Source organism: Sturnira hondurensis, unplaced genomic scaffold (assembly GCF_014824575.4).
Source record: "Sturnira hondurensis isolate 20B ecotype Veracruz unplaced genomic scaffold, ASM1482457v3 Scaffold0021214, whole genome shotgun sequence".
Lineage (NCBI taxonomy): Eukaryota > Metazoa > Chordata > Mammalia > Chiroptera > Phyllostomidae > Sturnira > Sturnira hondurensis.
This window is the reverse complement of record NW_028093845.1, coordinates 7,015,878-7,039,270: the sequence shown is the minus strand read 5'-3', so window position 1 is coordinate 7,039,270 and position 23,393 is coordinate 7,015,878. Positions and strand designations below refer to the sequence as shown.

At 40.6% G+C, this 23,393-nt stretch overlaps 1 protein-coding gene across 1 annotated transcript in view; it reads right to left on the bottom strand.

Moving 5' to 3' along the window:
• Nucleotides 1–2,682: 2,682 nt before the first annotated feature.
• COL25A1 (collagen type XXV alpha 1 chain) overlaps nucleotides 2,683–23,393 on the bottom strand; it is a 483,313-nt gene continuing 462,602 nt past the window's right edge. The window contains 11 exon segments of the mRNA XM_037031923.1: nucleotides 2,683–2,747; nucleotides 2,750–2,825; nucleotides 5,276–5,329; nucleotides 9,724–9,777; nucleotides 11,390–11,425; nucleotides 13,854–13,934; nucleotides 17,179–17,205; nucleotides 19,298–19,348; nucleotides 19,983–20,045; nucleotides 21,118–21,198; nucleotides 23,346–23,390. Of these exon segments, the coding sequence (XP_036887818.1) occupies nucleotides 2,683–2,747; nucleotides 2,750–2,825; nucleotides 5,276–5,329; nucleotides 9,724–9,777; nucleotides 11,390–11,425; nucleotides 13,854–13,934; nucleotides 17,179–17,205; nucleotides 19,298–19,348; nucleotides 19,983–20,045; nucleotides 21,118–21,198; nucleotides 23,346–23,390 (633 nt within the window).

Here is a 23,393-nt window from a genome sequence, read left to right as displayed (position 1 = left end):
CTTATTGAGCTCATGCCAGGTGTTCGCAATGGTAAATGGGTTTCCAGATGACTTACAAATGCCCCCTCCCAAAAAATTCTGTTCAGGAGAGGAGATGCAGTTTGGACTCAGTTGAGCTAACACTAAAAATGAGGTAGGCGGGATAATTACATAGTGGGAATGTAGCCATGGAAATTAGTATTAGGAATCAAGGTGAAGGTTGTGGGAATCTGCATGGATCAGAGGAATGGAGGAATTTAGGAAAGGAGGCAAAAGGAGGAGAAGGAAGGAATGCACCTCAGCTGTTTCACATTAACATAAATATCTGCATATTTATAGACAAGAAGTTGGTGAGTACAGAATACAAAATACAATGCATATTTAAATCAGCATAGTCATTTTGCAATCAGGATGGCAGTTACGATAAAACTGAATAATTTCAGAAGTAAAACAACATGAATAGTCAAAGTGAAAAGACATACACGTAACAGAAATATATGAGATGTGCATTCAAATTAATGTATTCATTCTGACTGCACGAGCAAAAGCTCCTCATTTATCTCCTGTGTGCCAAAAAGACTGCATCAGAAGGCTCGGAATCAGAAACCCTTGGGCTTCTTTTATACTAGGAAAGGAGAAATTCTGTGTGGTTCTGTTGATCCTGATTAAGACAAAGACCTGAGAAGCCAGGGTGAAATGGCGGCAGGTGCGACTGGAGGAGGATGCGAGGCACATTCAGGAGGAAAGTGCCCACTCACGCAAGATGTATAAACATCCTTCCTCAGCAAATAAGTTCAGGGCCATGACATGAAACTGAGCTCTTTCAGGATGAAGTGGACTCTTCTCCACGTGGGTGTGACTGACACCAGGTGCGTGAGGTGTTGTTAATTTAGAATTCACTTCATTGTTTGGTAAACCAACTCATATTAACAATTCAACAGAAGAGCATTGTCATCTGAATGTTGAGTGGACTGGCTATAGGAATAATTTTTCAGTAATATGATTTGGTAAACTTTGTGGATAACAGACAGTATTATAAGCAAAGAATAATATCAGTGTTATTGCTAATCAGCATAGTTTTGTAACAGTTAGAGACGCCCTATGTAACACAAAACCATCTGTCTTCGTGGGAGTGAGCACGTGAGGGCTCCTCTATATTTATCTCCCATGTCAAAGAGTGATGTATGAACATGAAGTGTTCACATCTCGAATGTAATTTTCCTAAACATAAAACTTCTACGTATGAAATGTGAAACATGGAAATGTTTCATATGGGTGATTAACGTTACTCTGAGGGTTAAATTTGCAGCTTAGTGTTTTTGTAAGTTACGATCCTGGTAATTTCCTCTTTGTTTAAAAGAGCACTAGAAATGAATATTCAAATAATAGTGACATGTTTTTGAGTAAGGTTTTAGACTCACACAACCCATTAGGTAAATATAAAGTCTATAATCTCTACAGCACAATTGCCTTGAGCCAAAATACATGATTTCTCTCTAAACATTTATATTTTATAGTTAGAATTTATTATTAAGAATAAAAAAAAATTGCCTCAGTTTTTTTTGTCTGTGAAATCGGCATAAAAAAAATAGCACCAACCTCAGGTTGTTATCAGGATTAAAAAACTTAACCTGTGCCAAGCTTTTGGAAACACACCGACTACTCAATAGATGCAATGATGTTGATGACGACAGTAGTGGAGGTGCTGTTACAGGAGCTCGCACAGGAGCTCGCGTACGGGCAGAAGGTAACGGCTGTGGCGCACAGGGCGGCCTTCAGACCGTCCCTTCTTTGACTATTCTCACTCAGCCCTCGTTTTCAACAGCTGTGAACTTCGCTGTTAATGAAAATTAACAATGAAGTTTTGAAAACTTCACCGTTGAAGAAAACAGTGTGCTGTTTAGTAGATCAGGACATGATTGAATCGGGGAAATAGAACTGGTTTAAATTTGAACTGTGAAAGTATAATTTCAGCCATTTTATGATTATCACTGTTCTGTGGAGGTGCTCAGTTTTTGTTTGCTTCTTTTGCTGTGTCCGGTGTAAAAAAATTACTCTTCAAAGGCCTAAGCAAAGGGGAGGTGAAAGAAAAAAGTGATTTTGAAAATCCATAATCTAACTTTTACTTTCAGACATGAAACCATTTTGTCTGATTTTGGCTCCTACCTACCCTGGAGCTGATGGTCCTGAGACAGAACTGAAACAGTAAAACACACCAGCACCTTCATTAGAAACATCTGCAGCAGCAACAGCGGCAAGTCCTGGCCCCTGCCTACTGCGTTCATTGGGGTTTATCAGTCACACTGCTTCTATTTTCCAACAACAACCACAAAAATCCAGATACAGAACCTAACTTCTGTTTCTTCATGGGAAACATTGTGAGGATAATTGACGTGTGGGCTTTACAATGTTCGGTGAACTCTGCCAGAAAACCACTACAGATTTGTGCCATTTCATTTTTGGTTAATGTGTAATAAATGCTTTTTTTTTCATTTCAAGAGTCCTTGAACATTACATCTTTCAACACATTGGTGTCAGGTAGTTGAAAAATTGTAGCCTGGCTCTCTGGGGATTATACTGTTTTTCTGCTATACTAGTTAGTGTTCTTATGTTTAGTGGTATAGCCTTCTCCATTCCACTGTGAAGACCTGATGCCTTAGATCAAGTAGCGGCCTGCTTCTGGAGCACAGGATGGAGAGAGATTTAATGTAGGAAATGATCACACAGGTTGAACAGCAAAGCAGACAGCATGAGAAAAACCAAGCAGGCACATGCTGGGACGGAGGGGTCACCTTTTCTCCCTTTTCTCCTAGGTCACCCTTCTCGCCGCGTGGACCAGGGAAGCCCTGCAGGATAAAAAGCAAACCAAGGAGATCTGCTGATGTCACTGTGGCAAGACCAAACTCAAAAAAATAAATGTAAAACTTCACGTTTCTCAACAAAGATATAAAGAAAAATGGCAAGCCCAACAAACTCAAAACTTAGGTAAAGTAGAACTTAGAAATAATAGTTTACTAACTAACACGTCGATCATCTACATACTATAGCGTTCTTCCCAGGAAATGTCCAGTGGAGGGACCTTCAGGGTCCAAGTTTGGATCCTGGCAAGTTTACTGCTCCGTGTGGCCTTATGCACATCACTTACCTCAGCGCGTTAGTGCCTTGTCTGTAAAATGGGGTCCGAGATATCTACTACACAACCGTGGGTGTCACTATTAAATGCAACAGTATAAAGTGCCAGAACTATGTCTGCACACACCAGGTGCTCAATAAACAGTAACTAGTATAATTTTTGCTATTGTTATTATTCCCACAATACGGGACAAGTAGTGTTCATCTTAAGAGGCATTTACTTTTGAGATTCTCTATATTTATAGAACTATAAGATATAGATGGGCTTTATGCTAAAGGGAAAAAAAATTACTGCATTAGAGCTTTGACAATAGATATAATACACCATTACCTAAGGGTGGTGTGTGAAAGGCACCTCAATTTTATGCATATTTTAAAATTAGTGGTTCAACTGCAAATGTTGAGAGTGTCCCTAGTTTGGGAAAGTATTTTTAAGTGGCAGTATCAACTGTCTGTTATTAATTTTATATTAGATCATTGTTTTTTTCTTTTATGTTTAACTTATGCAAATACTTCTGGTGTATTTTATGTTGCTGTCTATATGCATAGCACTGGAGAGTGTATGCATCACTATGTGCACTGAAACAATAAGAAGTATTCTCGCTGTTATTGACGATGGAGACCATCAGCATCCACTATGATAGGAAGATGTTCATCGCACGTATTACTTACATCAAGACCAGGCTCTCCATCTTTCCCCTGCCAAAGAACCACAGTAGCTACATTAGTGTTCCTAGGTTTCAGGGACAGGTTATTGTTCTATTGAAGGCCGCCTGGACATGCAACACTAGTATTAGAGCTACTGCAAAAAGGTGAAAAAGATTCTCTATTGATTAGTAATACACATTTCTTTCACTAAATCAAGTGAAGCGACTGTTAATGTTGCTGTTAAAGTCATGAAAAGTTTTTCTTATATATCAGGTTAAATAGTTTGTTATTTTGCTGTAGTTGAATGCTTGGTATCTAAGTGATCAATCCAGGAGAAAGGTGAAAATAGTTTAGTTGATTTAAAAACACACCAGTGCTAATGAAGTATGCAAGTCATTGCTGCTTGAGTTTGATAACTTAGTAGTTAGCTTGTGAATGAGTTAAAAAGGTGGCAAAATGATTGTTAAATCCAGTTTGAATTTGGCTACATGTGCACCTTGTCTGCAAATACTGGGGGTGTGAGGGTCACACCTCGAGCACTGTTTTCAAGCAAGCTCTGCAAACGCACGATCCCCAGACATGAGAGGAGTCACACAACTGTCGTGCTGGGACGGCACCTACACTCCCAGGGCGGTGACCCTGTCAGCAACGGTTCACCCAGAGTCACTGAGAAGGTGCTTTAGCTTTGTCAGCTGAAATCTATTTCAGAATCAGCCTTCGCCTGAAGTCTATTTTAAAATCAGCCTCTCTTTTAGCATTGAAGTAATCATGATTTATTCTGTTACTCTGTAAAAACTGGAAGTACAAGGTATGTGGAAGGTACAGAGCATAAACCTCAATACAGCATCCACTTCTACTGTAGTCCTTCTCTACCGCATGGAATCATTTACGAGTATCTGAAAGATAGTGTCCTGGAGCAGACCTGAGACCTCAATTAGAAGTCTGTGTAATTGAGACTATTTAGAAGACAGAACACTCTCCACATTCCATGTTCCAAAGATCCATGGCCATCACAGTGACTTAAAGGGACCAGAGACATCAAAGTCGTCATAAACATCAATTTGAGAATTAACTTTTCTTTGTAAGAGCAGTCTCAGTGGGTAACCTATGAGAGGCCAAGTCTGTAGGAAGTTGTTTCAATAAAGCTCGTACAGCCCCTTTCGGTAGAGTGACCTCCCGAAGAAGTGCCGGTTAGGGCTGAGCAGTCAGGCGGCCCAGGGACGGTGGCCTCAGACACTGGGCCTCCTGCCTTTAGGTCAGACCTGTTTGTCTCAAGGACAAGCTCTGATCTTAGTCTTGTGAAGGGCAGGGGTGTGCGTGTGCATGTGAGTGGGAGAATGCCATACGAGTATGACCCCTCTCTGGGGGACATGGTGACATCAGGGTTGCAGAGAATTAGTGGGCTGCTCGTTGCCCCTGTAAGGTGATTAATTGGCCCTGTGAGGGGAGGGTTAACCATGCCAGTGACAGGTGATTGTGCAGTGAAGGGGGAGGCGCACAAAGACGGAGAACTCACAGGCAGACCATAGGGTCCTCTGGGTCCCGGCTCCCCCACAGCTCCTCTTTCACCCTAAAATGAAAGGCAGAAAGTTCATACCATACCCAAACACCAATATCCACACATGCGCCCTAAAGGCCTGTGTATAAAAAGCCTCTATTTGAAGTGTCAGTCTATCGAAATGCCGAAGATTCAGGCTCTTTCAGAGTCGCTGCCGATGATACAGTAAAAGTCATCTACATTAGACTGTTTCACTAAGTCACCTTGGAAAGAGGGGCTGGTTTTGCAAAAGGACCAGCATGCCTAGGATGCTATACTTGGGTTATAATAGTGTGAAACATTTATTGTTATTAATTACTTTCAGTTACTACCTTTTTAAAACTATATGAATAAAATGTCTCTTTCTCAGCGAGGCCTTCCCTGACCACCCAGGCTTTCCGGAGCTCACACGGCACACGCAGGGAGACATACGCAGGTTATAACCTGAGTATTCTTCACCGAGCTCGTTACTGGGATATTCACACTCGGGTGCCAGGGCCTCTGGCTTGTTCCCTGCGACACACCCATGGCCTACGGTAGTGTCTGGAACATCAGTAAATATCTGTTAATTAATAAATCAAATCACATGACTATAACCATGTACCTGTTCAGCTTCTTTTCTTAAAGAAAGAGGGTTTAAAAACTGTTATTATCGTCTACTAAGTGCCTGGTAACCTTCATGGCTCTCTCTCCACGTGCCTATTTAAGTAGAATAGCGTGCCTTGGTTAAATGTCAATCCTGAGTGCTTCTGAAGAATAAATGCAACCGGAGGCCCCATGATTGTGAAATATAACTGTGATGACAGAAAGACGTGTTCTGCATTTCAGGCAGAGTCCCCCTCCACCACCATCTCTGACATTCATGTGTCTGTCAGGATTGAGCATGAACACTTCAGCAGCCGCATGCTGTTTACATGAGCAGCCAAACAGAAAATGTTGCCACCTTCTTTGATCACACCCCTGAAGAAGTTTAACGGTTAGCAATTTTTTTCCATGGGTAAAATGCCAACCTAATAACTGTGCGTGAAGGCCTGAGTATGTTGTGTTTCTCTGGGCTCCAGATTCTTTTCGGAGCACATTTCAAGTCTCGGCTACCATTTTTCTTTAATCTAACTTTAGGAATCGGTGGGTCAAGTTGGCACTGCCACCTAGAAGCATATAAAGAATAGAAAGATGACTGCAAACAAACATGATACGTGGTTTTGAACTTTATGTTCATCACTGAAGGAGCAGCAGTTGACTTCAGGAAAGTCCCGGCTTTGGGGACAACGTTGAAATTTGAATTCCAGTTCTGCCACTCACTGGTCACAGGGCGTTAGGTAACTTTGTTAACTTTTCTGTGCCTGAATTTCAATGGCTGTAAAAAGAATTTTTCTGAAGACAAATGTGATGATAAAATATGAAATTTATTGTTGCCAAATAATATGTCCCATACATAGTAGCTATCATTATTATGCAATTGTTTAATTAAAAAGGGCTTGGCCACTCAAAGATCACTTAATTCAAAGTAAAGTTATTTCACCTTGAACTGGCAGTGCTCCTTATGGTCTTTAAAGGGTGGTGGTGGATGTGTGTGGGAGTAGGGGAGGTGGGGGTCTGAAGGAGGGCTCTTATAACCTGGAGGAGATCTAGTTTAAAAAACTGGACAGATTAGAGTAGATTTAATTTGAAAAAATCTCCACAGATTATACTTATATACCTATTCCCTGCTTTGATTGAATACAATGGCTTTATTTTGTTTTAAAAATGAACATACCATGGCTTATTTGAATTAAGCTGTCACCAAAACATTTGTCTTTGGAACTTCTCTGATAGAAAGGCCCACCCCAAACAATGGCTTTAAGCTAACAATGACCATCCCATTTCCTTCACCAGTGGGGACTTCAGAAGCTGACACACGGTGTGGGAGGCATCAGCTGGGGAGCCGTGGGGAGGGCTCCTCGCTCGAGGCCAGGAGGAGGAGGGCTCTTGGTGCCCTCTGCCCTGCCCTCCGGGAGCGGGGTGTACAGCCACTGTCACCAACGTGCCAGCGGTCAGAAGACAAAGGCAGCACGTGGAAAGAGCGCAGAAGCAAAGTTGAGAGTCCCTCCTTTGAACATTTTGTTACATGAAACAGTAAATGTCTTTAGTGTTTAAGGCATTTGAGCTCAAGTTCTGTCACTTAGAACTAAAAGCATCCTAATGGTCCCAGCTTGAAAACTTTCAGGAGTGAAATATTGACACGGGGATTGGAACGTGCAACTCCTTTTCCTGGATTAAATAATTCTAAAACCCTTTGAACCTCTCAAATTTAACATCCTCTGCACAGTTCCTGGGCAGTTACAAGGCCAGATGAGGAAACCAACTGGAGGTAGGAACCAGCAGATGCTTGAAGAGCTCAACACTAATGGTGTCCATCCTGTGTTTGACCGTTTCTGGATAAAATGGCCTGTCAAGTGCCTGGTTTCCTTTCGCTGGTCTAATGTTATTCAGGCTCTTTAATTTGCATGTCTACACTCAGGGGTTGTTCTAGAATGGCCCCCTTTCCTGGTTCCTCCCACTTTAAAATGGGAAACTTTTCAAGAAAGTCCAGGTGGCGCCTCAATCAACGGCCCCTGAGAACCGCACTCCAGTTCGGCACTTCGGGTGAGGGGCACTTAGAGAGCACCGATGCGTGGTCCAGCTAAGAGAGTTAACGTGCCGAGTAAACACAAGTGTAACACTTCACACTGCACACCATCTGACTCAAACGAGGCCATCCAGAATTCTTAGAGATTCCATCTGCTCTCCTGGTTCATGCTGCCCCAGGGCCGACACCTGATACTCTCGTGAGGCTGTGGAGTTATCGGAAGTAGCAGCTGATTTACCAAATGGTAAGCCCTCTTGAGCCCCAGGGCATTCTGCCAAAAGATTACTTGAGATTTGCTGCTCCATTTTTAGTAAATGCACTGAATTTCTTGATACAATGCTTGAATGGTTTGGCTCTGGAGACCCTTCGCTTTCAAATATTTTTAATTATGATGATCTTCCTAAGTCATTGACTTGCTCTTAGAAATAAGACCAAGTAAAGATGAGATTATACGTTCCCTCAAGACTCCCCTCCTTCTAGAAGCACTCTCAGACCAAGCCAGCCTTCCGCATTGCTGTACATGCTGCCTGTACCTATTTGCGTTCACTTTGGCCTCATTATCTGTTTGGGGGTGGGGTTTTTGAGCAGATTTTTTTTTTCCTGTGCAATTAGGTTGTAAACTCTTCCAGATCAGGGCAAACAGCTGTTTCCTTTATAGCACTGAATAAATATATATATTAGTAAAAGATTATAGATGAGGAATTGATTACAATGCTATTTAATTCACTGGAGCAAAATAGACTTTACAGAAAAGGGAGGAGAATGTTTCTCTTTCCCACTAGAAGTTGTATACATCATAACATGTGATAAATATTTACCAAGTGAGTGAATTCAATTTATAGAACATGGAATTCGGGTGTATGCCAAGGAAATCACTAGGTGAGCCCTCTATTTTAAAGCAAATTAGCACAGATGGATGAAACTCCATCTAGCTTTGAAAAACCAGAAACTTGAACAATGAATTATTCCAACATTTTGAAGCCTTCACTACGAGGATCCTTTCTTTACATCCCATCCTGGATGGTGAGGAAACTGGTGAGGCCGTTCCACTCAGACACACAGATACTGCTAAGTCTTCCAACGTGAGGCAAAGAAGATGTGGGAGAAGATGGGGAAGGAGGGAGAGAGGTTCCAGACAGACGACCAGCTGCTGAGGCGGCAGCACATTTTTCTGTGTCGGATATTTATCTTCTGCTCTGTCTTTTTTTCCCAAGGATACAGAAACATGGCCTAGCAATAGAGGTTAGTGAAAGGTTTTTGTTTTATAATGCACTGAAATTATTTCCGTATGGCTAAAGAAAGACAGGCTATTCTTTCTTTCTCCTTTTTCTTCTTCTTCTTCCTCTTCTTTTTTTTTTTTGGTAAACAGGAACATGTGTAACTGTGTGGAGGAGAATACTTAGGATTTGTCATTTTCTTTAAAAAAAGTTATGACTTACTCCGTGAATACAGTAGCTTTATATGAAAGATTATCAGCCAGAATACGTAGTCCTGGAAATTTTAGCCCCATTGACTTCTATTTATTGGATTAAAGCCAAGTAAAAATATCTTCCTTATGGGTTCAGAAGAAATGGTCTGAGCTATTTATTAAGCTATGTAAATGTATGCATTGTTTTCTATAAGACCACCACATTCCACATTAATACACTGCTGTTCTCTCAGTGTGATGGCTCTGAATAGAACTTAAGAGGATACCTATTTTCATTGAATATTAGATGGCTCTTTGTTTCTCCTGGGAAACAAACATTTCAGTCCAAATAAAATGAAAAGGCAATGCTTTATCAAGGTCACAGCTTAGAAACCTCAGGGGGCAACTTACTCTTTCTCCTTTGGGACCTGCTGGGCCATGGGGTCCCATTGGGCCATCGGTACCCTAAAAGAAAGATAAAAATAAGACAATATGAGACATATTCCAAGGGCTAGGAGAAAGGCAGCTGTAATTTATCCTGGACCTTTCCTGGGTGAATAACGCCTAAGAATGTCAGTAGGACAACTCATCTTGCAAAGTGCTTTATACTCAATTCTTTCAGGCCAGTAGTTTTCAAAAAACTCACACAGAAGGGATGAATGATATAACTGTACATTTCAATGAAGGGCACACACACAAGCTGTATATCATGGTTAATTATATATCCCCCCCCTGACTAAATGGAACCTCTTCACTTTGCCCCCATAATCTTTTTAAAAAAGCAATTGTGTTCCTTCCTATCACCTCCACTTGGCATTCATTCTCCACCCCAACATCACTCCCACTTCTTTGGCTACTGATGCTCTGAAGCCTTGTGTTCAGCTGCTTAAGAGGCTTGAACAGTTACACAGTAGAAAAGAATTAAATAAATGAGAACAGCGTTCAAACCCAACTTTCTTCAGCTCTGCTGGGAGCAGTGGGGGGCTCAGAGGGAAGGAATTATTCTCGCAGGTTCTGTTGTGGTGGCTGAAGTCACCAGGCTTACGAGGCATAAACCAGGCAGCTGATGCTTTCACGGCATCATTGCCTTCTGGCCCCCTGCTTTAGGATCAGGATTTCTGTGGCAGATGAGATGACATCTGAATGAACACAGGAACGCGGAGGTCCAGGAAAAACAACGACTGCCTGAAGGCGAAAGCCTCAAGAAGGGTTTTAGAACCAAAGAGCTGGAGTTTCTTTTTTGATTCTTAAAACTGTAGCAAGGACTTCAATATACTCTCTCATTTTCTGGAAGACTATACTTAGACTTGCAAAGAATTTATTACCGATTTTGCAAAGGAAACTATTCAGAACAAGTTTTTGTAGTGTTCTTTACTTCTCTTCCATTCTTGTTTATTCTGATAGAGCCTTGTGGTATGGAATAATTCAGGGTTTTACATTCACTCTAATGTAGGTGAATTCTCATCAACTTAAACTGATCTTTTACTCTCTGAACTCAGTGTTCACCTCCAGAAGACTTGTGACTACTGAGTATCTGTGGCTGAAATTTAAGAGATGGAGCTGTTAAGAGCCAAAGAAAAGAGACAAAATGACAGAAGACAGACAAGTCATTTTGATGAACAAAGATTTGAAAGTTAGTTCCAATGAAGAAGTTACATTTCTAATATAAACATAAACATAAAAGGAAAAGCAAGTTAAAATAAATTCACATGATTTTAATCCCTTCAGAGGGCCTCTCTCATGAAATTACAGGAAATGTCCATCGGTTATGGAAACATCTGTCAGGATCCGAGATGGCAAGGCCAGTTAGAGCAGACATTCTTTTCACCTAGCAGGCCGTCCAAACCTGAATTCCGTGCTCTGCAGGCAAGGCTGTGTGACTCATGGAGCTGCAGCCCGGGCCCTGTTCACCGTTCCCTTTTCTGCCTCTAACCTTGTCCACCTTCACGTTTCACCCCAGTCCTAGGCACCCTGCACCCTCATCTTTGAATGAGAGCACAGGAGCGAAAAGGGTCTGTCCTGAAGCACAGAATTCATAGCCACAAACGCGCTGGAGCAAGACGAGGCACTGACTCACCCGGGCTCCTGGCTTTCCGTCTAAGCCAGATGCTCCCTGTGTGATTTGGTGGTAGCAGGGTTGGAGGGTGTAACACGAATGACAAGAACAGAGATTAGTATGAGGTACCAATGAACAAGTGTAAAACTTCAAACAACACAATACCCAGGCACAGGGCTCTGGGCTGAATACCACATTGCTACAAATTGTTAGTTAAAAAAAAAAACAAAACACAGGACAATAAACACCCCCACGGACGATGGCATTTTAATGACAATTTCATTTAACAAATTCTTATTTAGAAATCAAGCAAATGAGATTTATGGAGTGGACTTTAAAGTAGGCAATTAGTAACTCGCACAGGCTGCTGACATCCATATGAAATTCATTTCCCAAAGACTGTACTATCCGCAATATTTTTCTTTAAGTTCTGAGGGGAAAATAATGGCCAATCTCCTAAGAAAGGGATCATTATAATAATCATTCAAGATTATAGTTTCAGAGGAGAAAAAAAGAGCTCTAGTTTTGCTGGTTAAAAAAGCATTTATGAATAATAAATGCAGACCTTGAACCTGCCACATGAGTCTGGATTTTACATGAACAATGGTCAACATTTTCTGGTTTGTCCCTAACTGTGTTCACAGTAGCCACCGCTAGAGGGACTTCTAGGAACAGGAAAAAGCCAGAAATGGTCCACGAGTCCCAGTAAAAAATAACCACCGCAAACACAACTGTTCCTCAGTTCACTTCAAATAAACGTTGCGTCAAAGTGTGACGGGGAAGCACTTTAAAACCCAATGCTGTGCCCAGGGGGCGTGCGCTGCTCTGCACTGTGGGCTCGGGGCTGTGCCTGGTGCATGACTGAAAGATGACATTGTCAATGCTTATTTCAAGAATAAGCACAATTACTTCCTTGATATGGCTTTTATATATCAAAAGCTTAAATATTTACTTATAGTCATTTAAAAATATCGATGATCTAATAATCAGTGAGTATTTAGGAAAGATAATGCACTCGCCCTATAATTCTCTAGGCAAGGTTGCGGAACTATTTTCCCATTTTGTGCTTGAGATGTACTCAATGAAACAAAATGAAGGGAAAACATCTCTTCTAACTGTAAACTCTACCAATGATGCTGCACCATATATATTTTGAGTAATTTTTATTCCATTTTGATAATTCCTTCTTCATAACCCTGAGTCAGACTATAACTGCAAAATGCATCTTTAGTTAGCAATGATTAAACATTTTTGAATGGTGTGTTGATGCTTCTTTAATGCTAGGATCTGTAGAGTTCTGTTAAATGTTGTATGAAACTTTGTACTAGCCCTGAATTTAAAATTAGGGCAAACTTGTAAAAAATCAGATTAAGGGTTAAAATGAAATAGAAATCCAATTTTCTTTGCCTTTTGGTACTTTTTTTTAGAGTCATCACTATTACAACATTTAAAAATCAATAGGGAGTTGGTAAAATTTTTGCACTGATAATATATTTACCTGCAATGTTGTTTAATGACTTACATATGTTATAGAGCTTTGATGTCTGATGTCCATTGATCTAACTGGTATGAGTGAACCTATGCTCTAATACAAGGCTTATATCACTCACTCCATAAGTGAATATATATTGAGTATCTCCCGCATGCCTGGTTTATATAAGGCGCTGGTTATTAAGTAGAATGCCTTAGTACTTAAGATATGGTATCTTAATAAAATAAGCGGCCATCAATTTTTTATGTGTAAAATGTGTGTAACTATTTCCTGCTACCAATTTTATGTCCTATTTTAATAATGTAACCTATAGTTTTTAATTGACTTTTACCAGCATTTACTGAATAGACATGGTAGTAGAAGCTCAAAAAGAAAGCCTCATATCCAATGAACATTTTACAAAAAATCTCTCTTTAGTTGTTGTGGAAAGGAGACTGGCACTTTTTTGTCCTCCCCACTAGTGCCACAATAATCTCATAGGAGAGTGTTTCCAAAACAAACAACACACAACATTTAGACCACAGTGTGACTGATTAATGAGAGGAGCCACAGCCCCGACCTCAGGCCATCGACAAGGGCCAACGGCATACCTGCCACCAACAAAGGACTACACTTTGGGTGTTGAAGGAGAAAAAAAATGGAAGAATAATTTAAAATGCACTAAATTATGAAAATGTTTGGAGAAATTATCAGCACAATGCATTTTTAAAGAGGAGACTGATGCAAGAAGAATTGCCAGCTTTCGCAGAGGAAGGTTGGCATGTGCGCAACTGAAGGGCGGAACACTTACGGCGTGGTGCTCTATGGGGGCTTCCTCTGACAGGGAGCAGGCGTCAGAAAGCAAACCTGGGCTGAGCTCTGCACTAGCACAAGGCATTCTCCAGTTACAGAAATCTCAACTATAAGGTAGTCACTGAGTAAACCAGAGTTGTTACTTAAGGTAGGAAGGAAAGTCTGAGATGTGCACTGAAATGGAAAATTGTCTTTACTTACTGGAAGACCAAGGGGTCCTCTGTCACCCTTTTGACCTGGTTCACCCTTCAATCCTTTAACACCATTTAACCCTGGTTCACCCTAAATGCAAAAGCAAATGCCAGTTTTGGTTGCTATCATGGGCGTTTCAACTGTGAGAGAAGAGAGCCAGTCTCTGAAATGGTTGCAGATTCCAGTTTTAGGAAACAGCGGAGTCAGGCTAGTTTTGTCTTGTATCAGGGTCAGTATTAATTTTTTAAAACACTACAAAGCTAACAAGCTGAAATTGACAAATAATATTCTAGGAAACCAAACTGCCTAGAGAGTGTGCTCTTTACCATCAAAATATATCTGCGTATAACTGAGGTCCTCAAGTTTTCAGTTGTGTATCAAGGAAATGGGTGCTACCACAGACTGTTCTGACCAAGCGAATCAAAGACACTCAGAGGGGAGGATGCTGAAGGAGATTCAGCAATAAAAAACCTACTCGGCTGCTATGGAAAACTGGAATATGCAGGACAGTGTTACATACAGACATTTTAAGCCTTTAAGCATTTTGCCCAGGGGAATGAGCTAAAAATATAGCAGCTGATGTTTGAAGTAATGCCATTAAGTGAGTCCTCATTCACCGACATTGCCAAGTCAGGTCCCTACACAGATTAATCAATAGAGGAGACAGCAAATAGCCAATCCCAGAAGAGAATAGGAAGATCACAGAACTTATATGTGGTAATTTCGTCTGCCCAATGTTAGAATAAAGAAGGTTTCCATTTAGCTTAGGGTAACAGGACGAAAGCCAGGGGAAGTGATAAATTTTGTCAATTCTTTCCTTTTAAAGAAAAAATCTAAAAATACAGTGCACCTATTTTCTATCAGCAGCAGCATGTGAGAAATAGAGTTCTGAAGGCTTCACATCTCAACTTTTAAGCACAGCCATTAAATGCATCAAGAAAAATGTTGAGAGACTTGAAAGAAGGATGACTGTAGTCTCAAAGCCCTGTAGAGTCTTTCTGGGTGGGGCGGGAGGGGGGAGAGACTGGGTCTACCTGGTGGGAGGCTGGTATTTCCCCGTCTGTCTGATGATGGAATCTGTGGGGTGCTACCTGGACCTTAGTAGAACAGGAAATGTGTATTTTTAATACGCTTCCTGGTGATTCTTCTGATCAGGAAATTCTGGGAAATAGCTTGCCTTTAGAACCATAGTATACACTTGAACTTCTAGAGGGGACACAAAGTGGGCACAACCTAGTGGAATTTTGGATTCTAAACATAGGATGGTCATAGTGCTGCCACTGTGAGAAATCCAAGTGCTCTGGCTGGTAGAGCTTGATCCTGGGGATGCCACAGAGCTAGAGTTAATGCGAGGTGAAGGCCAAGGCTCAATGGCCAACTTCAGTTAACTGGTCTAAACCTAAGATGCATGGTTTTGTATGTGTGTGGTCTCTCAGCAAGTGGTCTTGAGATGACGGACAAGCAGGAAAGCCTCCTCGGAAGGCTGTGAAATTCTTTGGTGAGGAATCATGCATTGATAGGAATGGTCAGGAATGGAGAAGCTGAATGTATAAACAATCTAACTCAGTGGCAAAAAGACCAAATTTCAATGTGGGACCTAAATTCCAGTCCCAGATCTGCCATTTAATTAGCAGTGTAATTTAGGTAAATAATCTAAATTTCCTGGGCCTATAGTTCATCATCTACACAATTAAGGAATCAGCACAGGTAGCCTGTGAGGTCTTTGAAACTTTATAAAAATTCTCTGAAGTCTATGATTTAAGTACAATTAAAGTTAAGTGCAGGCAAGACAAAATCATTGCATTTTACATATCAAAAGAATCTTGGGCATTTATTAATTTAATGGTAATGGGATACTGAATCATTCATGGAATTAAAAATGCGGTCTTACTGGCTTTAACCTGAGTTTTTATGACTGGGCTGCTCTTTGAGTTGCCTTAACATCCGAGGAGAAGCCAAGAGTGGGAAAAGAGGCCCAGAGGAGCTGGATGACTACGAAGACCACAAAGCCGACAGATAGATGGGCTCTCTTTTCTGACCCCCAGAAAAATGCTCTTCCCCCACACTATAACCCATGATTCTGAGACACGGTTACTCACTGGCCTTAATAGAAGGTAAGGTACTCTACAAAGAGTAAAGAGGCATGGACGCCTCCCACACTTGGGTGAGTTACCTGTCTGACCAAGGGAAAACTCGGAGTTCTGGAGTCAGAGCCATGCCTCCTCCATCTCTAGAGCTGGGTGAGCCCAAGGGAGCCTTCAGAGGAGACGGTGGGCTGCCCTTCTGATGTCTAGGACCAACACTGCCTGCATGTGCTCTCTCGCCCCTCACCATTTACATGTACCAACTCACTACTGAGGAGCTTTCAAGAGTACTTGAACCTTGTGAACCTCAAACAGCCTTGTGAACTATGAATTTTTTCTGTTCAGAACAAAGCATCAAATCACAAGAAAATAAAACAACTGACATTCATCGGGTGCTTATCAACAACTGCACCAGATATTTTGCTACTAAACTATCACAACCCTATGTGGTAAGTTACCTAGTTGAGTAAAAAGGATCAGACAGGGTAAATAACCTACCCAAGATGACACAGCCTGTCAGGGACAAAACTGAGCTGAGATATCATCACACACGTTCCCTGGAAGAAGGGGACTGTCTTTCAGGGCTCCCTGTAATCCTCCAAGATGTCCTCTTGGTTCACACGAAGGCAGAGAATAGGCGAGACCATCTTCACAGTACAAGCTGCTCTAATGCTAAGGAGGAGAGCTGTTCTCCACTGCTCTCTTGCTAACCCGGGGTGTATGTGTATGTCTCAAAGTGTGAGATGTAATCTCCTCAGTAGAGTGCGCCTGATCCTCCTCGCTCCATTCGAGATCGGTCACCTCCAGGAGGGTACGGAATCAGGGTGCTAGGCAGTCAAAGCATTTCGATGAGGTACTGCTACTATACGACAAGCAAGAAGTATCCGTTACATCTAAATGTACAACTAAACACACTCTCATAAGGAAGCATCCAGCCTGGTCTGAGAATCTCATCAGATTTACTTCTAAATGGTTAGTTTTGAGTCTGTCATGATTAGTGATTTAAGAAATTCACGCAGTGACAAGGAAAAAAAAGGTAAAATGAGGAATAATTCATCTCCAGGTGATATCACTTAAATTTTTTCTAAGTCATTCTGTGTTGTGAGAGCTAAACATCTGGATACTTAAAGGCTTAAAGATCATCAACATTCTTGACAAGTAAGTAAGACAGGACAGACATGCTTCCGTCATGCTACCCCATGATTAACAAGGAAGCAGAAATGCAACAACCCAGGGATTTGTTAGATTACCTTTGGTCCAGGAAGTCCGTGGGGTCCCTGAAAATGAAAAACACAGCTTTTAATTAAGAGCTGATTCACTGTTTTCCAGCAGAAGTGATTATACAAAGTAACAAAAGAGCTGTAAGACCAGAATCCTTTTGTGTGAGCTACAGTTAGAGGCAGGCCAGTAGATGCTAGTACCTGGTGGAAGTTCCTTCCAGTTTCTGGATTGCTGTGCCGTAGGAAGTTTATTAACAGCAATGCTTTCTGATAAATATCTGTGAGGGGGAGGGAGGAGCCTAAAGGGGTTATATGAAAGGAAAAAATAGAACAAAAGTATTGTACTTAAATCCACATTGCTCCTGTTTCTTAAATCCCCATTAAAAAATCTAGGTGGAAGGTGGGAAAAAAAATCTGGGTGGAAAATGTGATACGCTATGAATTTATATGGAATAGTGATAGGACTTAAAACACAGACATTTTCCAAAGAAAAGCCCCAGACTGTGAACACAGTGAAGAGGGGAACCTTTCCATTACTGACTGTTCTAGACCCGGGTGCTGAGGCCGCGGAAGCAGCACAAGACGCGGAGGCAGCACTCAGGCCCGGAACCCTGCCGACTCACTCCTTCCACACAGAGGAGAGGGCTCTAATGCAGGGGTGGTGAGCACTATTATTTAGAGCGTATTTATTTTTACAAAGGTGAGTTCTTCCAGGTTATTGTAGCAAATGTTTACTAATAAAAGGAAGTCATAATGCCTGCATGAATCAGAGCTTTCCCCATGAATTTTATGGAAAATCTAAATGTAGAGACTGATTAGCCAACCTAAATTAACTAAAATTTACTGTGAATTGCTTTGAACTTTTCAAGTAATTTAAATAAATATTGGAGAAAGGAGTATTTAAATACCCATCAGTGAAATCATACAAGAGTAGGAAAATTCTTTAGCAAATATCTAGAAATTTGTTACATATGTCTATATTGGAATAATATTTTCTCTTTCGAGAAGTTGTAGATAAACATTTTCAGGAAATGTTTGATATTTATCAAGTATTCTTATCTCATTTCAGTCATGATTTAAAATTCTTTTAGGTGAATTATGATAACTTTATGATGAATTAACTTATGAACAGGATACAGAGTTTTTCAATGTAATCTTCTCACTTAAAGTTGAGGGAGTATAAAAAACCCAAAACTATGCCATTTGTTTAATTCTTAATAAATTCCTTAGCTGTTGAGAAAATAAGGTTAATTGTCATTGTTTTGTGGGTGAAATAGTAACAACAGTAAGAAACAGATGGCAGGGTCTGGGGCTCCGCTCCGGGGCTCGGAGGGTTCCAATGATGCTTCCTTAGAACACAGTAGGGGGATGTGAGACCTACTATTCATTTAATCCACAGGATTGAGGACGTGGTTTATTGAGGCACCAGAGACAAGAATGGGGCCTCAGAGGCTGCTGGACTTGTTTCCATCCTGCCCAGTCAAAGGCACCGGAAGCTCTCTGCCTCCCACATTCTAGTCTTAATACAATGGTCGTTAGACATTTGGAGAATTACACTGGTTTAATGGCTGCCTCCCTCACTGGACGTAAGTTCTGCGAGGACATGGTCATTGCCTACATTGGTGGCTGAGGGACACCAGTAGTTACACACTGTGTCTATTAAAATATCACAAAAGTACAAAGGAAAAGACCCAGCAATGTATGGCATCTGTGGAAGTGAGCTTCATTTTTTATCATATTATTTCATAAATGTCCTTACTGGATGTTTCATTAAAGGATGTTAGTCTTCAGAGATGGTTAGAAACATTCATTAATGGTTACCATGATTAATTTTCTTTTGCTACTAATGGCCTAGAGCAGTGTCTAGAGTGATTTTCCAATGTTCACGTTGTTAGGTCGGGGTAAAGATCTGTCTGTCTCCAACTTTCCTATCACAAAAGCTGCTCTATCTCTCCCCAGCAGACGTGTTTGGGGGGAGTGAAAGACAACACTGTAAAGTCAGTATATCTCAGAGCACCTCATATTTTCCATCCATTCCACAGAGAGTAGTATTAAATATAAACGGGCTGTTTTGAGGAATGCACTCATGTTTTGTCTAGTAGCATGCTCATAAATAAGTGATTGCATTCTGAAGAGAAGGGAGACTTACCATGGGGCCGGGTGGGCCATGGGGACCTGGAGGGCCTGGTGGGCCTATGATCTGTCCAAACAATAAACATGGGGTTGGTTACTTCATTTAGATAAGGCGGTTTGGCTTGAATCTTTTGCTGGGTTTCTGCTAAGACCATTAGTAGTTGCAGAGCAAGAAGCATACTGGGAAGAAATGATGTGTTTGATTCTCTAGGCATAGAAATTCCTTTATGGGAACAAAAAAAAACTTAAAAAAATACAACTGTTCTACAAAAGCCAGAATAAATCAAAAGCACATTAAAAGAAAAGGAAGCAACTGATTACCAAAAATGCTATAATGCCACAACCACTATTAAATTCTCCAATACTTCACTAAGCAACAACAGGGCTCTGGAGAAAAAGAAAAGAACGTATGTTCTATATTCACAGAGCTCTGCCCGCAAGTGTCGTGGGAAAACCACTGATTTTTTCTTCTCCAGGATTAGGCAGTCCTCTGAAAAATTGCTTCTAACTGAGACCTCTGAAACATTTTGTCTCTTATTGTATACAAGGCTGACAGGTATTTATTCTGCAGTTTGACAAACCAAGACGTTCACGGTCTTTCCACTGTTGAGAAGCCATCTGGCACAGAGTGGACTAGGTGAATAATAGGCCCGTTGCGGAGTTTCCCAGGAGCCATGGGGGTTCGGCCCCTGCGGACTTACGGAAGGGCCCTGAGGACCTGGCAATCCGGAGTCTCCTTTCTCTCCTTTCATTCCATTGGCGCCCTACGAATAATCATTAAGAGAGTTGAGCTGGTCAAGTTCTTTCCAAGGCGTAAGGAACAGCTGAATTTCCTTCCCAAATCCATCATCCTCTTGAAATTTTTATACTATACACATGATATGTAAAAGAAGGATTTATTCCCCGGCATTTAGCCTCAAACAGCAAGCCTCCCCAAACCCTTGGACTGTGGGTGATATGTGAAATCAAATGGAAAGTAAATGCAATGTAAACCAACATAGGCTCAAATGGTTAAACTTATGCATTGCTGAATATATCATATTAAATATTATATTTTTATGGTGGTGCTCACTTTAAAAAGGGAAAGGTCAGTCTTTTAACTGTGTTATCATTGACATTTATACACTTCCCTATTTTAAAAATTGAGGGCAGTGAAGTTTTCTGCATTTCCCCCTACATTTTCCTATAATTTCCTCTCCCATTTCTCTGTAAAAATTATGCGGAAAATCATAAAAACACCGTCCCATTGTATCATACACATAAAGAGAACAATTTCCAGACTAATTTGCTTTTTAATTGTTTTACATTTTTTGATTTGTTTGCTTTTTAAACATTTTATTTATTTATTTATCTTTAGAGGGGAAGGAAAGAAGGAGAGAAGGAGAGAAATATCAATGTGTGGTTGCCTCTCGTGAGTCCCCTGCTGGGAACTGGCCTGCAACCCAGGCATGTGCCCTGACTGGGAATCGAACCACGATCGTGTGGTTCACAGGCCCGTGCTCAACCCACTGAGCTACACCAGCCAGGGCTGATTTGTTTGCTTTTAAATTACAGTTTATTTAAAAGTGCAGCTATCACTGTCTCATGTATATTAAAGTGATGAATTTTATTTATTTTACCATCTTCTAGTGAAAATAATCAGGAAACATGAAGGTTTATTTTATATTTCATTTATTTAGATGCTTTAAAATTTGTTGTAGAGCCCCAGTTGAAGGAATTAAACAGCAATACCTCAAATATTTAAAAATACTAACATTATATGAACTATTAGAGGACACAGTAGCTAACAGTACAATTCTTTCCTGATCATTTACCTGGACATGAGCACAAACATACCGGTAGTCCAGGAAGTCCGATTCCTCCTTTTTCACCTGGCGCACCTGGGTCACCCATGTCGCCCTTGGAGCCCTTGAGTCCCTACAAATGACATGGTTTGCATGTAAGAATCATACTGACCCTTGACAGTTACCTCCTAGAGAAAACAGAATTTTGATCAGTTTTGTCATCAGGTGGGTCTTTAGGTGGGGGTGATTCTGAGGTATTTCCAGCAGTAGCCTTCTGCATTCAATCAACACAGTTTCCCTGCATGATAGAAGTGATTAAATTCTATCGTCCAGGCCATGTATGTATGAAAAACATGAACTTAGGTATTGACATCATTTCTCCTGATTGCATGTTTTTACCTGGTAGCTAATTCTGTATAACCAGTCCTGAAATAATTTCATAGATTTAATTCTCAACAGTACAATACACATTTGAACCAGAAGCTAGTGTTTTAACAACAAAGGTCCAAACCAATTTCTCCCATCTCCCCCACTTGATGCCCTATGGCCCCTTTAAATGCAGGCAGAAGTTCCAACCACCAGCCCTTTTCAATGGCCCAGTCATTCACTGCACACTGATGCTCAATCAGTGTTCAGAAATACTTCAACTTTTCCACAGTGTTCTTATTTTGTTCTCATGACATCTCTGTGAGGTGATCCAGGACATTGTTTTTATTCTCCTTTTATTACGAGGAAATCAATAGATGGGTGTTCTGAATGCCAGCGACTCTGAATTAGTGATACTAATACTGAAATTAATTTACGTTGTTAAGCATTTTCATTGAAGGAAAATATAATTTCCTCATTCCTTAAAACTGCAGCCCTCAGTGCAACATGACCAGATGGCCCATTCTTCAGCAGAGGTAATCATAGCTGTTATAACAAGGGGCTCTGAGGCTACACAACCTGCTCATCCTTTGTATACTAAAAACAGAAATGTTTCTTTTCCTGTTACTTATACCTATTTTATAGCACCTACTTCTGGATCACCCATTAGGTGAATGGGTAGGTGCCTGAATGACTAAATAAATCTTATGGTTAATCAGACGTTGGTTAGTTTTAGGATTCTAAGGATATCAGCAGAATAGCTCACCCTCTGGACAGAGTAGCAGAGGAAAACTTTGCAAAGCCTAGAGGAAAAATCCAGCTATTACGCATGCACAGATCATGAAGCACGTTGTTATGCATGTCAGGTTATTTGGAATGACCAAGAATGGTGAAAGAAATCCACGCAACCAGGCTTTAAAATTCTATCATGATTTTTTACTGATATGGCGAATCATCCGAAGTCTCTTGTTAACAACCACATTTATTTACCGCGACATCACTTACTTTCCACATATAACTCTGATATTATAATAGGTCTTCTCTTAAACTTAATGTATTTAATATTATCACCTGAGGAGTATATTTCACTGTCTCCAAATCCTCTTGATTTCTTATGATCTACTTGATTTCAGCCATTTCTTTGGTAAATTATGGAAGCTGAAAAAACAGCACATAGCCTGAAACTAACCCTGTCATTTAAGTCTGAAATTTGAATACTCTTTACAACCTACTGGCCAGGTATTTTTCGTCTTATGGGCCAAATCCATCCAGCCCAGTGCTTGTTTTTGTACAGGATGAATGTTTTAAAACATTTTAAAAGGTGTTTAAAAAAAGGATATGCAACAGAAACTGTATGTGGCCTGCCCAGCCTAAAACATTTACTATCTGGTCCTTTATAGGAAAACTTTGCCAACTCGTTTTGGGGGAAACCCTTAGACAAACTGCCATCCCTGCAAAGCTACAACGGCCCTGCTTGTTTCTGTCTTTTCTGACGTCCTAGAAAATTAAGTGTGATCATTACTTGGGAAAAGAAAATACATATAGCTAATTTTGTGTAAACTATGTCACTGATTTTCATCTTGAATCATTTATACTCACTGACACAAAGTAGGCTATTTTTACTAAATAGATAATAATTTTAAAAGTCTATTAAAAATTCACCAAAGTATCACTGGTAGATTGATAAAAAGTTTAAAGACAAAACTAAAGCACCATATAGCTTGTATGTTTCTGTGAAGAAAACTATCTAATTTAAAACCAATTACTTCTTAGAGTTAATATAGTCTCCAGAAAAGACAGTTAAAAAAAAAGGCTATCATATGTCAACACCCATGGCTTTCTTGGCTTCAAATGTATAATAGAAGTAGTGATCAATAACACACTTTAAATGACAGTATGCATCTTTAAAATTACCTGCTCTCCATCAACTCCTGGGATTCCTGGAGATCCTGGTTCTCCCTG